Source organism: Phaenicophaeus curvirostris, chromosome 20 (assembly GCF_032191515.1).
Source record: "Phaenicophaeus curvirostris isolate KB17595 chromosome 20, BPBGC_Pcur_1.0, whole genome shotgun sequence".
Classification (NCBI taxonomy): domain Eukaryota; kingdom Metazoa; phylum Chordata; class Aves; order Cuculiformes; family Cuculidae; genus Phaenicophaeus; species Phaenicophaeus curvirostris.
The window spans coordinates 13,232,122-13,249,117 of NC_091411.1; the positions used below are offsets into that span (position 1 = coordinate 13,232,122).

General features: G+C 39.6%; 2 protein-coding genes across 8 annotated transcripts; both read left to right on the forward strand.

Moving 5' to 3' along the window:
• Nucleotides 1-351: 351 nt before the first annotated feature.
• LOC138729343 (uncharacterized) lies at nucleotides 352-7,572 on the forward strand. 3 transcript variants are annotated; one of them, XM_069873480.1, is made up of 2 exons: nucleotides 352-526; nucleotides 5,487-7,572. In XM_069873480.1, exon 2 carries the CDS (start codon nucleotides 5,548-5,550, stop codon nucleotides 6,859-6,861), a length of 1,314 nt encoding a protein of 437 aa, XP_069729581.1. In that variant the 5' UTR covers nucleotides 352-526; nucleotides 5,487-5,547; the 3' UTR covers nucleotides 6,862-7,572. The 3 variants fall into 3 exon arrangements, with proteins under 3 accessions (XP_069729581.1, XP_069729582.1, XP_069729579.1); XM_069873481.1 differs by lacking the exon at nucleotides 352-526 and adding an exon at nucleotides 1,060-1,077; XM_069873478.1 differs by lacking the exon at nucleotides 352-526 and adding an exon at nucleotides 1,775-2,595.
• A 489-nt stretch (nucleotides 7,573-8,061) lies between these two features.
• Nucleotides 8,062-16,187, forward strand: LOC138729341 (uncharacterized). 5 transcript variants are annotated; one of them, XM_069873471.1, is made up of 3 exons: nucleotides 8,097-8,151; nucleotides 9,142-9,240; nucleotides 12,225-16,185. In XM_069873471.1, exon 3 carries the CDS (start codon nucleotides 12,991-12,993, stop codon nucleotides 14,380-14,382), a length of 1,392 nt encoding a protein of 463 aa, XP_069729572.1. In that variant the 5' UTR covers nucleotides 8,097-8,151; nucleotides 9,142-9,240; nucleotides 12,225-12,990; the 3' UTR covers nucleotides 14,383-16,185. The 5 variants fall into 5 exon arrangements, with proteins under 5 accessions (XP_069729575.1, XP_069729572.1, XP_069729574.1 ...); XM_069873473.1 differs by having other exon boundaries at nucleotides 13,026-16,185; XM_069873474.1 differs by lacking the exon at nucleotides 9,142-9,240 and having other exon boundaries at nucleotides 8,062-8,151; nucleotides 13,026-16,187.
• Nucleotides 16,188-16,996: the final 809 nt, after the last annotated feature.

Consider the following 16,996-nt stretch of genomic DNA (forward strand, 5'->3'; position numbering starts at 1 on the left):
GTCCGTCTTGACTTTAGTCTACTGAGGGTTAGAATTCATGTTAGATAGCTGTTAACTCTAAACCTTTAAAAAAATTAAAACATTACCTAAAGCTCTTATAACCTATGCATTTAGCAATAACTGGGGGAAAAGTATTTACTGATCTGGTTTTCAAAACCTTGTTTTCTGTAAATGAGAAGTTCACAGATGGTGATAGTTTATTAGCATTTATTGCTTATACTGCTGAGCAGTACCAACAAGATGAGTACAGAGAAGATTTTGCTGCATTGCTAACTAAACACTTTTAAGTCCACCACTTTTTCCAGGAAGTAGCAATTCGATTCCATCGACTTGCATGCACAGGCTTACATAGGCTAACCTCTTAGAACTGTCCTATTCCAGCCTGCGTACCTAGTGCCTAACAGCCCCCGGGACCAGAATGCCAGCCTCAGCCCTAGTGAGTACTGAGCAGTGCGCTGTGCCCCGGCTCTACAGGAGCACTAAATACGCAAGTCACAATGTGCCACTTTCATAACAATACCTGCAGGTATAATAATGGCATTCAAATACAATAAATGAGTTGCTGCCAATCTTCTTCAGCCTTTGAAAAGCCTTTATAATTAAATGTATGATCTAGATCAGAACTTGAAAACTGGTTTCTGACAAGAGTTAGCTGGCAGTCACTTTTCTGTGTTACAGTTCAAGTCAATACAGGGTGTGTCAATGAGGGGAGGTGAGCAAGTCAGAAAAGCTTGTGTGCGTGTTACTTCCCCACCCTTGAACCCCTAGCTGACTTCTTCTGAAGTAAAAGGCAAGCATAAGTTCAGGCTCCTTTTGGAAATAACTCCAGTAAAGACTTTATAAATAATAACAATGTTTTGGTAATTATCAAAGTTACCGATGAATTCCTGAGGCTAGCTTAGTTGTTGTTATCTTGTTTTACTTGAAATAAGTAACTTGTTAATGTTATTGTTGCATGGAGACTCTTTACCTGAAGGGAACAACCATGTAACACAAGCAGCCTCACTTCAGGCAGGAGCAGCAGTGGACTTTTTTTCTCGTTGTTGTAGTCCTAGACAATGCTGAAGAACTTCTAAGGTAGGTGAAAACTGCATTTTTCTTCTGATGATTTTTATTTATTTATTTATCTATTTATTTTGCCACAACTGTGCTGACACTCGATGGCAGAGAAACAAGCAAACATAAATAACAGTAAATTTTTTTTTTTTAATTTTGATTTTTCCCCTTGAGATAAATTAAGTACCCATTTCATGAACAATGCATTGGACAGAGTCCCACCACCATAAGTATTTCTACAAGGAGTCTGCAAAGATGTGACACGAGCCAACTCCCTATATACACTTGCATGACCACCAGTCCTGTGAGTGTCAGCTTGGGCTCCTCAGCTAGTCCAGTATTGAGTCCGTCCCTCAGTGCCAGCTCTGCACGCCAAAGATGGCTTCTAAGCACTCTTACACACTCAGTTGATGATTACAAGACAGTTATCTTACCAGCAAGAAAGTATTCTCCCTTAAATGGAGTCATTCTGTTTCTGATGTTCCTGCTCCCAAACAGCTTAATGCATTCAGCAGTTAGGCCTTCTTACCCTCTATGCCAGATCATTCCTTAGTCATAAATTACCATTGGTGAGTAGTTACAATTTGAATTTCCCCTTCAAAATTCAGCTGTAATCAAGCTACCCCTGCAATTTCCCTTTTCCCCTCTATGAGTGCTGGAGATGTGTCTTTCCATAGAAACAGAAGTTATTTAAAATAAAAGCTGCAAGCACAACGCCTCTATTAAGAGAAAGGGAGATATTTTTCTCTCTAAATAGCTAATAAAGCAGTCAAATCCAGTTTTCCCATTATGAAAAAACAAATGTTCCATTCTTTTGCATGCCTTTCCACACAGTCTACTAATCCCATTTCAGTTAGTGCTTATGTTAGACAGACACACAGCTCCAGCGGCCAAACAAGTGAACTCAAGTTATCCACCTACTGTTGCAGAACCTGCTGTAGCAGACTAAAAGTTGGCATGATTAAATACTGAGTTTTATTTTCTTGTCTCACAACTGTACACACAATTGCTGTGTTGATTTTGTGTCATTATAAAGTAAAAGAGATTATATTAACAGAGGACTAATCTTACTGGAAAGCTCCTCTGAAAAACACACTCGGCTATTTAAGATTAGACTGTTGAAACACATTAGGTTACAGTTCATCTAATGGAAAGTGTTTAAATTCTAATCCGGTTACATTTCCATGAACATGCACAAAGATACCATAAATAGAGGAAAATTATCATCTATAATTCTCCCAGATAGCAAATATCACTGTTGAGAAGCTGAGATGATATAAACATCAAGTGGAGAATGTATCAGTCAATTAAGTCAAAGTTATTTGAGAAAATGATCGAACAGAAAGCAAACTGATGTGCCGTACAGGAAGCTAACCAAGTCACAGGATTTCCCACAGGCAGTCAAAGTACTAATATAATTGTAGAGGAAGCAGATGTTGGGGAACAAGGAAGGTGGCAAAGTCTCTCATTTCAGTGGGAGCATAAGGCAGAATTGGAGCACTGGAAAGCGTGAAGTGCTAGACAAAGAAGCTTGAAACTGTGAGTAAATACACTTTCATTTGGTTCCTCTTATGTTCAGGAGGGCGTCATTTTTGTGCATTCAGACGAAACACAAAGACTGCACATAACAAATATGGACTCCCTTATGTTGTCTTTACATAACAACTGAAAACTGTCGAGGTGTTGTTTAACTATTCCAGGCAAAACAGGTGACAATATTTTGTAAAGATTCACTAAAGCAGTTATAAAAGCAAGGCTCTTATTTTTTTGTGTGAATAAGTTCCTTGAACTTTGTTAATATAACGTACCTTGCAGCAGAATATCTTCCGGATTTTCTTCCATACAGCCAGGGGTATTAACCTACACAGGCAGAGAAGGTACAGAGGTGCTAACATATTTTTAAACTCATCTTTTAAAGAGGAAGGATATTTTTAATTTTCAGAGCACACAATGTATTTTCTTCAGTAACAGAGACTGTAGTGATACCAGACATGGTCAGAAATTACTGCTCCGACAATCATTGAGATGCTACATTTTTCCCAGCTAGAGAAACAGCATTTTTAGTGACAGTTTAGTGTTCAGTTGACATCAGCTAATGTTGCAGCCTGTGGATTCCAAAAGAGGTGGCACAAACTTGAACCCAAAATCATAATTAATTTTTAGGAGCCGATGCCATCTTCTTCTTTGAAAATTCATGTATCAGTTAATATCCCTTTGAGGAGCTCAAAAGACAGAAATTAGATGAAGGTTAGCAACCACTGGAGGTTTCCAGAAACTAAACAATTCTTTGAGGGGAGAATAGTAGGTTATTCAAATAGACTGGATAGATATTTACATGTCTTGGGGGTTTTTTTATAGACTTTTTACGTAAAAGGGCTTGCCTGTATCCTTATTGTCTCTGTTAAGTTTTACTTTCAGTCACCTTTCATGCCTTAGGAACCCTCTGTTTTCTACTAAGAATGCTAGTTTACATTTTTCCTAATCAAGTAATGCTTTTGCCATGCTAAAACAACTCATTGTTAAATTGAAAATAAGCTTTTAGGATGAATTTGCACTGCCCAAACTAGGTAACATATGCATACAAATTTTGGGGAGAGAAAGGATAACAAAAGTTTGTTTGCACCTAGTTTAAAAAAAAATGAATGGTGTTTCACCTAGAAGACACGACATGCAAGGGAATATTTGAGTGAACTTCCTGCTTTGTGTAACTTGCACGTAAAACTAAGATGGAGACTTCTGTGCAGAGGGATATACACAAATTGCTCTCTTTTTACACTGACTAGAAAGTAGTGTTCCAAAAGGAAGAGGAGGTCAATGGGAGTACTTGCCATGGATGGATTTTAAGATTAGGTCTTTATTGCAGGAAAAAAACTATTAGTTTTCTAATATTTCTTAAATCTTAAAAAAAGCAATTTTCATGTAAATTTCCCAAGCATAATTTAACAGGAAAACATATTTCATTATAACAGTGTAATGATTATTGTACTTAGCATCTGTATAAAAAAAATGGACCCTGTATTTCTGTAAATAAACGCAACAGGCATTAATGATGAGGAACTTTATTAGAGCTTAGTTTCATCTCACCCTTTAGCAAATTGGTCTCATCTCTAATGCAGAAAATCATCCTCCCCATAAAAGTTTATGTTTGGATTCTCTGATTTTCTGTACCTTCCTCAATCACTTTATTGTTCTCTTGGATGGGGAGACTGGACCCTTAATCTACTCTACTTCCATAGCTTCATTGAAGCTCCTGTCTTTTGTCCTTGCTACACACTTCTCCATCATCAGACCTTGTCCCGCCTCTGTGAAGAATTCTGTTTACTTCCAAGAGAACACTTACAGATAAATCCCACCTCCAAAGTGGGGACAGAGGCAAAAATTTAAAAAAAAAAAAGAAAAAGAAAAAAAAATCAATTGAGAATAAAAAAACCAAGAACTAGAACTTGAACAAACAATTTTTCTATATTGTTGGCTTCTTTTTCTTTTGATTTTTTTTTCCCCCTGAAGTTTTCTGTAAGCATTTTTCAATCCCACTTCCCAGTTAATACTTTTATATCATGACCTCATGGTCGCTCATTGAATAAAGCAAGATTTGGTTTTGTTAGGTTTTATTTTAATTAGCCTTCCACCTGGTGGTTTAAGCCTGTGTAAATATCAAGCTGTGATTGTATACTGAAAATCTTCAGTTTATAGTCTGGTTCAGTAACATCTTGAAGAGCTTGCAGTTTCTATGGCGAAGTTAAAAAGTTCAGTAGTGCCAACAAAGGGTCATGATATTCACACATCCTATGGAAATCAACTGAAAATTTAGAACTGTGGTCTGAGACTTGGCATCTTTAGTGGCAAAATCAGTTTACAATTAAGAAAATCTCAGCCACCCGAACAAGCAAAAAGGTCATTTTCAAACCTTTTTCATAGATAATGTTGAATACCATAAGATCCTACAAGGCTCTGAAAACATTTTCTTTGTGATTTGGGAATTGGGACAGTGAGAGACTGGGACAGGATTACTCTTCCCCAGCACAAAAGAATGCAGTTTGAATTTGTGTTCACAGCACCTTTTTTAGGAGGAACAGGGGAAAGGATAATTCTATAGTTTTACAGGCTTCTCAGAATAACAGAAGATAAAGAATGCGAGCTTTCACTAACACAGATTTTCTTCCAGGCCTCAAAGTGGCTCAAATTACATGCTGAAATTGTCACACTGGGCCCAATTGTAAAGTAAAATGTAATAAAGTTCAAAATGAGGAAGTGTAAAAGAATCTCTCAAGTTTTTACAAACCTGTATGACAAGTCAGGTCTTCATATGTAAGTTTGAGGTATCAAAACAGTAAATATTGTGTTTAAGAGAACAGAGTTTGATACAAAATGTTTTATCTTTGTGACAAATCACTAAAATTGTGCTTTTTTGTGTGCTTGTTTTGTTTTAGAGAAAGTGAATAGAAGACTGAGTGGGAAGGTGTGTTAAATTTCAAAGTGTGAAATTCAGCAATGATACACTGTGGGAAAAAACATGCTGTTGTTGCATGTATTCTTATTCTTGCAAGCTTTTTAATCTGCTCCTCAAATAATCCTTGGCTACAGAACAGCATAACTAGAAAAATATTCCTCCAGCAAACACCTGTTCCTACTGCGGGTCATATTTGTACAGGAAAACCTGCTCAAAATGCAATAACACCATTAAAAGATAACAGAACTTTCATTATATCCCCATACTTTGATGACAGAGAAAGCAAAGTCACTCGAGTGATTGGGATTGTTCACCATCGAGATGTAAAACAACTATTCTGCTGGTTCTGCTGTCAGCCTGATGGAAAGATGTATGTAGCAAAAGCAAAAATTGATGTTCACTCGGATAGATTTGGGTTCCCTTATGGTGCAGCAGATATAGTTTGTTTGGAACCTGAAAACTGTGATCCAACACACGTAGCAATTCACGAGTCTCCCTATGGAAATGTTGACCAGCTGCCACTGTTTGAAATTAAAAACCGCAAGGCTGAACCCTTCTCTGTTAACTTCACTGTTTGCATCTCCACCATGTTTGGAAATTACAACAATGTCTTGCAGTTTATACAGAGTGTGGAAATGTACAAGATCCTTGGGGCACAGAAAGTGGTCATCTATAAGAACAACTGCAGTCATCTGATGGAGAAAGTCTTGAAGTTTTATGTGGAAGAAGGAACTGCAGAGGTAATTCCCTGGCCAATAGACTCACACCTCAAGGTTTCTTCCGATTGGCACTTCATGCAAGATGGAACACACATTGGCTACTACGGACAAATCACAGCTCTAAATGACTGTGTATACCGTAACATGCGGAGGAGTAAGTTTGTGGTTCTTAATGATGCTGATGAAATAATTCTTCCTTTTAAGCACCCAGACTGGAACACAATGATGAGCAGTCTGCAGGAGCAACATCCACGCTCTGGTGTTTTCCTCTTTGAGAGCCATATCTTCCCAAAAACCGTATCTACTCACGTGTTCAACATTTCATCCTGGAATACTGTGCCAGGTGCTAACATATTACAGCATGTTCACAGAGAGCCTGACAGGAAAAGTGTTTTCAATCCTCGTAAAATGATAATTGATCCACGAAAGGTGTTTCAGACTTCTGTCCATTCTGTCCTCCATGCTTATGGGCACAGTGTGTATGTTCCCCTGGATGTTGCCCTTATGTATCACTGTCGGTTACCCCTTCAAGGAAACCTTCCCAGAGAATCTCTCATCAGAGACACAACACTGTGGAGATACAACTCATCATTAATCAGGAATGTTAACAGGGTGCTATATCAAACCGTACTGTAAGCTGAAAAGCAAAACCTTGTTTGTAGGTAGGGAAAGTGGAGAGCTACCCAGATCGTGGGGAGGCAGAGGATGTAATTTAAAGATCGCAGTAAAATCACTTCTATGATTTGCATCTTACAGAGATGTAGGAGATCAGCCCTTTTATGTGCTATAAGAAGGTAAATGCATTTGATTTGTGAAGCGAATCAAGATATCCGGGGAACAGATTTTCTAAACTGAAAAAAAACTCTTGATCCAAGAAGGTGGTTGAGGCTTCAGCATGCTACTTTCTAGAGCTGTTTGCATAAGGCTGGGAAGAGCCCGATGATATTATTGTTACCTGTCTTTGCAGGAAATTGGTGTGACAGCTCTTATCAGGGGTACATCCCTTTGAAGATTATTATACATCTTTGCTCTGTTTACTGTGTTGAATATGCTACAATTTTAAGTGCTGTAATGAAATTTAAAGGCGTTGCAGTTGGCATATAATGCTGTGTTCTGCTCGACAATAAATGCACTATATATTTTAGATCATCTGTTAGTCACAGGAATGAAAGTCTGTGACTTCTGATATTCACCACCGGAAAGAAAACCCACCGTAGAACTAATCTGAAAGCTAACACTGTTTATTCTTGTAGGAATGTTTCGACCGGCAGTTGCTGTCCATAACAGTGCTGGTGTAAACGACTGGATTTTATAGTTGTGTGATGAACAAATTTCCCCTTATACTTTTTTTTTTTTCCCCATTGATTTGCATCTCAGAAATACAGCGGCTCGCTTGTGGTTTTGCATTTTACACAGGTAATGAGAGGAACAGGCAGTGACACACTAGACTCACAGCCCCGGGGACCGCGGGCCGCGGCCCTGCCCGGGGCGGTGCGGGAGGGGGCGGAGCCCGCGCGAACGAGGGGGAGGAGCCCGCGCGAACGAGGGGGCGGAGCCCGCGCGAACGAGGGGGCGGAGCCCGCGCGAACGAGGGGGCGGAGCCCGCGCGAACGAGGGGGAGGAGCCCGCGCGAGGGGGGCGGGCGGTGCGGGTTGGGAGGGTAGCCGGGGGGAGGGATGGGGGCGGGCGGTGCGGGTGTGTGGGGGAGCACGCGGGAAGGGGGGGAGCCCGCACCATGGGGCGCTCCGCGGTGTCCCCGCAGCGCCCACTGCCTCCGGTGCGGCGGGGAGTGGGGCCGGCCCGGCGCTGCGGCCCCGCCCGGGGCTGCGGGGCGGCGCCGCGCCCTCCCGCGCTGCGGGGCCGGTTGGCCGCAGGCGTCGAGGAGCGCGGGCCGGAACGACTCGAGCCCGGGGTCTCGCGACCGCCGTAAGAAACGGGCGGGGGCGGGAGCGGGAGCGGGGTGAGCCCCGACCCCCGGGGAAACGCGCCGGCCCGGGGCGAACCCGAAACAACCGTCCTGCGCGTGGGTCCTTCGAGGTTTATTTTGCCTGATCTTGTTCTTTTGAAAGGACTCGAACTCCAGTAATTTGTAGCGGCAGAAATCGCTTAGCGAGGTAGAGCAGATTATAATGGAGAATCGGTGAGAGCGGGGAAACGTGGTTTGTCGGCACGAATTGGAGCTGTCTGGCACCTCTGGGCGCTGGTCTGGCTCGCCTTCTTGGTGCTTGACGTTGAAACGGCCAGCTTATTTTTCAGAAAGCGATATTTTGTGAATAGTGGAATAATTGCTCTCAGATTAACCCTTCAAACAATCAGTTTATGACTTTGGATTGCGTAAGAGAGGAAGGGCTCTGGCCCTTCTAAAATCTCTCTGGAAAAAGCTATCAAAAGACTGACCACGATCTAGATAAAGATGGTAAATGATTGTTAGCCTTCCAAGGTTTTATATAAGTACAAATGGCCTGTATTGTTACTTCTGTTGAAAGTCAAAGCAGAGGATAGAGACATAACATTTTTTCCAGAAAATAATATGTTAATAAGGCCATTTACTAGTGGCAGCTTTTCAGTTAGACTCTGGATAAAACAAAGATTAAGGCTGTTCATTGTTTCTTTACTACTGAAGCTAATACTACATATTAGTGACTGAAACTTTGCAATAACCTCTTCTCAACTGCCCCCTGTGCTCACCCGAGATAGGGAAGTAAAGTAGTAAGCTGAGAGTTATCACGAATTAAACTGAATGTAGAGATTGTGAAGATACTGAAATGTGTAGCATAAAAGGTCTTCAGCTGTCTTAGTGCAAAGAAAACAAATTGCTAAGGGGGACCACAACGCATAGAACGTGCATGGGAGAGTTTTTAATAGTGTCCTAGGAATGGCTCTTGAACTAAGTTAGCACTTTGTTCTACCTTTTAGTAAGGCCAGTGGTAATCGTGGAGAGTGAAAGGAAGATAATGAAAAAGAAAGCCTGAAGATAGGAGTTGGACAGCCAACATGAAAACAACAAGTTGGAAGGTAATACTGAAGAATTTCTGAGATTCTGAGAAAAAAGAACCTATTTTGGATGTTCAATAAACGTGTCATGAGCATAGCAGTGCAGCATGGTGAAAGAAAGCATTAATTGTTTCTTGGTTTAGGAAGTAAAAAAAAAAAAAGATTTAGGTATCTGCAAGTTTGTAACTGCAATCTTGGTCACATACAAGGTTTTGGAGTAGATTTTAGAAGGGCTATGACAAAAGAAATAAGGAGAAATGTGATTAATTTGAGCAACCTGATTAGTGAAAGATGTCCCTACCCACAGCAGGGGGAGTGGAACTCGATGTTCTTTAAAGGTCCTTTCCAACCCAAACCATTTGATGATTCTGTGATTCAAACTGGGACAAGAGCTTTTTGTTATGACCTTGCTGCAGAAGAAAACACATTGTGTAATTGCACTTGGCTGAAAGACTGGGTGGATGTGTTAATCTTCAGCTCACAATAAGCTGAGATGTGTCTGTGCAGTGGGATTCATCTGCGAAAAATACAATCCTACCATATATTAAGAAAGAAAATTTCCAACAATGATGAGCACTTATCACTGTCATGTACAAATGGACAGGGAACAGAGATTTTCAGGTCTCCTGTTCTTGAAATTCATTGAAAGCGGGCCAACTGCACAGAAGCAAATGGTCAAGGAAGAGTGTTTCTTATGAGATGGTATCAGAACAGTCTGTCTTATTTAATGAAAAAGCAACACATGTGAAGCCTAGGTGGTGATATGACTGCAGTCCGTAAGTGCAACAGAGAGGAAGGAAGGCTTTTTATCGTTAAGGGAAATACTGAAAAAGAACAAACTGGTGCATTGATAACTTTAGCCAAATTTAGTATTAAAGCAAATCTGCATAATTTGTACCATGTTCTGCTTGAATAGTAATAGGTATTAAAGGACACAAAAGTGGAATTCATTATTGTTACTGCTATTATAAAATAAACTCTTAAATATGCTAGAAGCATATTTTTCAAGTTAAAAATTGCCAAGTACTCTCTATGTTGAGGAAATAGAAATGTAGTGTTCCTAACTAAGTAACTTTGAAATTTCTGGCTACATATCTGTGCTGTTAATTTCAGGGGATCAAAATTAATGACTCACATGTTGGGGAAAATCACGAATTTCGCTTCTCAGATAATTACCTATTTCTTTCATATTCCTTCTTCTGATGTGTCAAGTTCTATATTTTGCTCTTTTTCTCTGCTTCTAGAACCTGCTGTTGTTCTGGGTCTCACAGTTCCTCATCAGAATCTGTATTTATGTATTTTAATTGGGTCTATAGTGTGTTACTGAAAAAAAATGATTGCCCAAGAAATACAAATACATAGCATATTTTTCTAGTTCTCTTCAAGTATATGTATGAACTGCAGGTATTTCAACATGCAGGATTAATTTCCATCGGGAAACTTAAGTAGCCTTAAAAAAAACCCACCTAAGTGCCTAGGTTTGATTTGTTTTAACAACTCCACACTCAAGTTTTGTAATTTAAATTAAGTTTGTGGCAAGCAGCTGTATGCTTTGCTCAAGAGAAGGAAAACTTGTTTTACTGGTAGGTGTGGCTGCTGTTACTGACATTATAAAACATGAACCACCTGGAATAAAATATGATGGCAGGTGTCTTAGGTATTGTATCAACATTTTTTCCTCAGTATTGTCTGTATTGAAAATTCTTGCAATTTATCTTAAAAATATTTAAGTATTTATCTGATTAAACAATTTGTAGATTATATCTTCGCAAAAAATAAATCATGGACTGAGCAGAACTTCACTCAGCTATCTGCTTTAAGAGGTACCTTTTCCTTTCAGATATTCACTGTTCAAAACACACCTGGAAAGATTTTTTTTTTTAATTATTCATTGTAGCTAGTAAAAGCAGAAGAAATAATAGGTAATTAATTGTATTATTTAATGTTGACATATTTTTATATTTCTTTATAAAAACTATTTATTCTATAAGACTTGACAACATTTTAGGTCATGAATAGATAAGACTGAGGAAAACATGTTAGATATGACCTACTCTGTGTTGTGAGAATGCTAAAATATATAGCAACCTGGGGATAGGAATGCTTGGGGGAAACTTTTTGTCTGACTTTAGACAGATAAAAAGACATATAAAATTTGAATTGTTCTCAGTCCAAATCTCCAGCAGAAAGTTGTGTGCCAGTAGCACACTCTTACCTTGTATCTTCAGTTCTGCTCTAAATTGTATGGGATTTGGGGGTAGACTGGCCATTTCAGAGCTAAAAATATCAGTGCTGTCTGCTGCTGCTCTTTGGCTTTGTGCCTGGTCCACTGCAGTGAGATTTCTGGTGCCCTGTGACTGTTCTAGTTTGTAAAGCAATTTCTTGGTAGCAAGGAAAGGCTGCTATAAATCACATGACCCTTGGCAAATGGGGCATTTTAACACGTATGTTTTGACCATAGTTCTCCTTACTTTGCTTTTTCAGAAAAGCAGTTATGAAAATAGGGCACATTATTCTGAAGGCGTGGGCAATTATTTCTTTTGTCTAAACTCAGCTGAGATTCAGAAGCTAGATTTTACTGGTTGGAAAATAGCTGTATTTAAGAAGAAAACCAGGTCCCGGGGGAGTTTTTCAAGCGAAGCAGTGAAGTTGCCAGTGAATTTTGGCACTTCCAAAGTTATGGAGCTGCTGAATATGATATCTGAATCAAAACAGTGGAGCTTTTTTCAAGCTTTGTATCTTTCGTGCTTTTCTTTGAAAATGCTTGTTTTCCATTTTGTCACAAAACAGTATTGAGATAGAGGCTCTCAAAATAGCTTTACACAACATGTGAAATGTGGAAAAAGTATGAAATATTAGGTTTAATTATTACTTTAGAATTGTCTGAATAATAGGCTTTGGGAAAAATATTGTTAGATATCTAGTGTGTGCATACTCTCTGAAGATCTGAGTACTTAAGCACGTGGGTGCTCCTACAGGTACTCAGGGATACCTTTCTGTTTCAGCAGCTGCAGCAGTTTAAGACCTGACCCCCAAACAATGCCAGGAGCTGAGCCATCACTAATGCAGTGGGAAGAGGCCCAGGTCTCTAGCAAGCATAACAGGAGGTGACTTTCCCTGCAAGCCCTGCTTTGTACAGGGCTGAGTAGAGTGGAGCCGATAACTGCGAAAGTTTTTCACTTTCATAGGTTTCACCTGTCTTCTGCTGAATTGTATGAATTGACGTCTATGTATTGTCTCATCTGTGGTGAACTTCACGTTAGGGAGTTTATATATTAGTGATTGTATCGGGACCATCATGTGCAATCTTAAGTTGCCATGTTTTTTATGAACTTGATTAATTCTCTGATTTGTATATGTGCCCCTAACTTGTCTCTGAGAAATACTGGTTGAGATATTTTTTGTATGTATAATTTATGTATACACTGTGTAAGGGGAAAAAAAAAAGCGCTATTATTTGGCTTTGGAAATTACTGCCTAATTATTTAATTGAATGGTCTAAAATCTAGATTATAGAAAATAACAAAGAATAGCTCCTAGTTCTCCTGTATATACCTCTATCATATTATCTCACAGAGCCCTCCCTTTATAGGAAGTCTTCCACACATCCAACATAAACAGTGTCACGTACAGTATTGTCCATCCCATTAAAGGTGTAGTCTGTGATTGATTTTCCTATAAGCACAGCATCTGGGTCCCTGTTCAGTGCACGGTGATAGAGATTTGTCCCCTATCTTGTTTGTGAAAATCTTGAATGATGGTCGTGGGTCAATGTTATCTCATTCTGCATATTTTCTTTTCTGCAGATGGTGGCAGCATAAAGTACAAGGACAAAGAAATTTGCATCCACATTTAGATACATTCAAAATGTTGTGTGTTGGGAAAAAATCTTACTTTGCTGCTGTTATGTGCATTATTACAATAACTTCAATGGTCACACTTTCTTATGTTAGGTTTGAGAAACTTTCTCATCTGCCAAAAATAGTTCAAGAAGGTAGAATATGTAGAGGGAAAATTACCAGTAACACAATAACACCGTTAAAAGATAACAGAACTTTCATTATATCCCCATACTTTGATGACAGAGAAAGCAAAGTCACTCGAGTGATTGGGATTGTTCACCATCAAGATGTAAAACAACTATTCTGCTGGTTCTGCTGTCAGCCTGATGGAAAGATGTATGTAGGAAAAGCAAAAATTGATGTTCACTCGGATAGATTTGGGTTCCCTTATGGTGCAGCAGATATAGTTTGTTTGGAACCTGAAAACTGTGATCCAACACACGTAGCAATTCACGAGTCTCCCTATGGAAATGTTGACCAGCTGCCACTGTTTGAAATTAAAAACCGCAAGGCTGAACCCTTCTCTGTTAACTTCACTGTTTGCATCTCCACCATGTTTGGAAATTACAACAATGTCTTGCAGTTTATACAGAGTGTGGAAATGTACAAGATCTTTGGGGCACAGAAAGTGGTCATCTATAAGAACAACTGCAGTCATCTGATGGAGAAAGTCTTGAAGTTTTATGTGGAAGAAGGAACTGCAGAGGTAATTCCCTGGCCAATAGACTCACACCTCAAGGTTTCTTCTGATTGGCACTTCATGCAAGATGGAACACACATTGGCTACTACGGACAAATCACAGCTCTAAATGACTGTGTATACCGTAACATGTGGAGGAGTAAGTTTGTGGTTCTTAATGATGCTGACGAAATAATTCTTCCTTTTAAGCACCCAGACTGGAACACAATGATGAGCAGTCTGCAGGAGCAACATCCACGCTCTGGTGTTTTCCTCTTTGAGAACCATATCTTCCCAAAAACCGTATCTACTCACGTGTTCAACATTTCATCCTGGAATACTGTGCCAGGTGCTAACATATTACAGCATGTTCACAGAGAGCCTGACAGAAAAGATATAATCAATCCTCGTAAAATGATAATTGATCCACGAAAGGTGTTTCAGACTTCTGTCCATTCTGTCCTCCATGCTTATGGGCACAGTGTGTATGTTCCCCTGGATGTTGCCCTCATATATCACTGTCGGTTACCCCTTCAAGGAAACCTTCCCAGAGAATCTCTCATCAGGGACACAACACTGTGGAGATACAACTCATCATTAATCAGGAATGTTAACAGGGTGCTATATCAAACCGTACTGTAAGCTGAAAAGCAAAACCTTGTTTGTAGGTAGGGAAAGTGGAGAGCTACCCAGATCGTGGGGAGGCAGAGGATGTAATTTAAAGATCACAGTAAAATCACTTCCACATGATTTGCATCTTACAGAGATGTAGGAGATCAGCCCTTTTATGTACTGTGCACTTGATTTGTGAACTGCAACATGCTACCTTGTAGGTGTCCATAGTGCTTCTTAAGAACTGGGTTGCTCAGGTAAAGGCTCTACTGCAACTTTGTAAGATGAGAGCTGAGGCGTTGTGAGAAGGTAGCTCTTTTACAGGCATACAACCATGGAAGTCCATTATTCAAAGCCTAGGAAGTGACCTTGCTGAAATTGGAATGTTGACATACTGTTTTGCAGTTTTCCATTGTTTTTTTTTTTTGCCATCTTCATATATGTTTTAGCTAGTGCATTGAACCTGCAAGCTACCTGAAAGAATGAATTTATTTTTTGTTATTTGTGTCTCTGAAGTACTTGCTGGATAAAAAAATACAGCTGTGCTTAGTGGTGCCTCTTAAAAGATGGCTTGGGACAGTGTCTTCCAGGTGAAGAGCTGCATCGGTGTTAGTGCATAATAATGCATGATAGTCATAGAGGCAGGGTAAGAAAACACACCATCTGTAGCAATGGAACTGTCACTTGTTAGAGGTATTTTTTCTTAAGGGAAATGGGAATTTATAGTAGAACTGTGATTTTTTTAATGATATCAAGGATCAATGCAGATGGTATTACTTCTGGAAAATGTAAAATTAATTTGTTTTCAATTAAAGAAAAATCAGTGTTTCTCAACTGATTTAAATAATGCAAAAGGCTGCACACAATTTTCAACCTGTGTACAGAAAATACAACTACAATCATTAGCATTAAAAGTAATGTTGCTTAATTCTTGCAGTTTGAATGTCACTGACTACAAAATTTGTGCATATGAAGTTGAGTAAAGGTAAACAAATACATTGTGAAAATAATTGAGGAAAAACTGCCAGTTTCAATTAAAAAAAAAAATGAACCCCTCATATTCTTGGAAATAATTTTTGTTAAAGTGGTGCTGTAACACTGAACATAGCTGTTGGAGTTTTGCTGATCCAAATGACTGTTCAACTGGGTTTTGAGACATATAAGTTTAAGAAGGGTGTTTTGTTACCCACAGCTGTTCTGAATTCCTTAAACAGTAAGTGCCGAGTTGTGTTGGAAAGCTTTTAAACAGAGTTAAGGGATACAGACTTATATTGAGGAGACTGTTGTGAATTGAAAAGAAGTCTCTTTCCAGGTAGAAAGATGAAGGGGTGAACGACTACATAATAGGTTTTGGGTTGTTCTGTTTCTTTTTTTTCTGGGACCTTGAAGCCTTAGAACAAAACTGTTTCTTCATTCATGAAAATTTGACAGCAGGTGGATTTTAGCCCCTTATGTGACTGGCAAGTTGAATTATGTTGCTTCTTTATGTAGGTGTAAGGTGTATCTTTTCCAGCCTCTATCCAAAAATAGTGCTGAGTAGTTATTAACTATTTTAATGTTAAGTAAAATTTGCAAAGCAAACAAAACATTTGTTCACTGTAGTTTCACTATTTCAGTCATATTTTTTTTCTGTTTGCTAAGCCCCCAAAGCTACGTGCATAGTACTGATGTGGCAATGTTCTAGAACCTCCTTGTGAAGACATCTGGGGGAAGCAATAATCTGCGTGTGTGACAAAGAACTGTGCACATGAGAGCAGGTATGTTTTTTTCCAATTTCTGCACCAGTGTCAGGTTTTTTATTCCTCAGTCTGTTTTGTGGTGGCGTGTACCTATGCCCTTAAGGAGCTCTGTCATTGGCAGATTAATATCATTAGCTAGCACACGTCCAGGTGGACTAGGAAGTCTTGAACAGTCAGTCTGTCAAAACTGTCTGTTAACTTCGTTTATAATAATCATCAGCTGCTGTGTAATAGGCTAAAACTTCATTTATAATGTTGGAATGGTAGGAGAGAAGTGTAGCATGTATTGGATTCTTCATGCTTTTCTGCTTGCACATGCTGGGACAATGCAGAAAAGGAGAATTTAGCTCAGTTTGTTCAAAATTTTCTGCAACTCATGAAATACTTGTGTCAGAATCCCTTTTCAACTACCACTTCATAGCGTTTAACAAACTGCAGTATTTGCTTCACAGTGGGAGCAGCATCTCCCAAAGTCTGTATCAACAAACTGGCAGCTGTATTATCATCAAAGGTGCCTGCTGCAGTGGTGCTGTCTTGCTTGGCAGGAGGTCCATTTAGTATTTTAGATTAATGTAGTTTAGAAGGGGCATCTGAAAGTCCATCTCCCTGCTCAAAGCAAGGTAAGGTAGCATGGTTTGCTCAGGACTTTGTCTAAGTAAAACAGACACAATCTCTCTGGGCAGCCTGTTCCAGTCTTAAACTACCCTCACCGTACAGAAGACCTAGTTGGAATTTTTCTTTTTGCAGTTTGTGACCATTGGCCCATGTCCTGCTGCATGATGCTGAGTCTGACTTTGTCTTTTCTGCAGCTGGAGGCAGTACTGGTCCCTCCACCAGTGCCCATCACCACCTTCCCTTCCCCCCGAGTTCTCTCTGGAAGGTTGAACTGGGCTCTCAGTTTCATA

Coding starts and splice junctions, on each gene's coding strand:
- LOC138729341 (XM_069873471.1), top strand. CDS start 12,991: ATGTTATCTCATTCTGCATATTTTCTTTTCTGCAGATGGTGGCAGCAT.
- LOC138729343 (XM_069873480.1), top strand. CDS start 5,548: ATGATACACTGTGGGAAAAAACATGCTGTTGTTGCATGTATTCTTATT.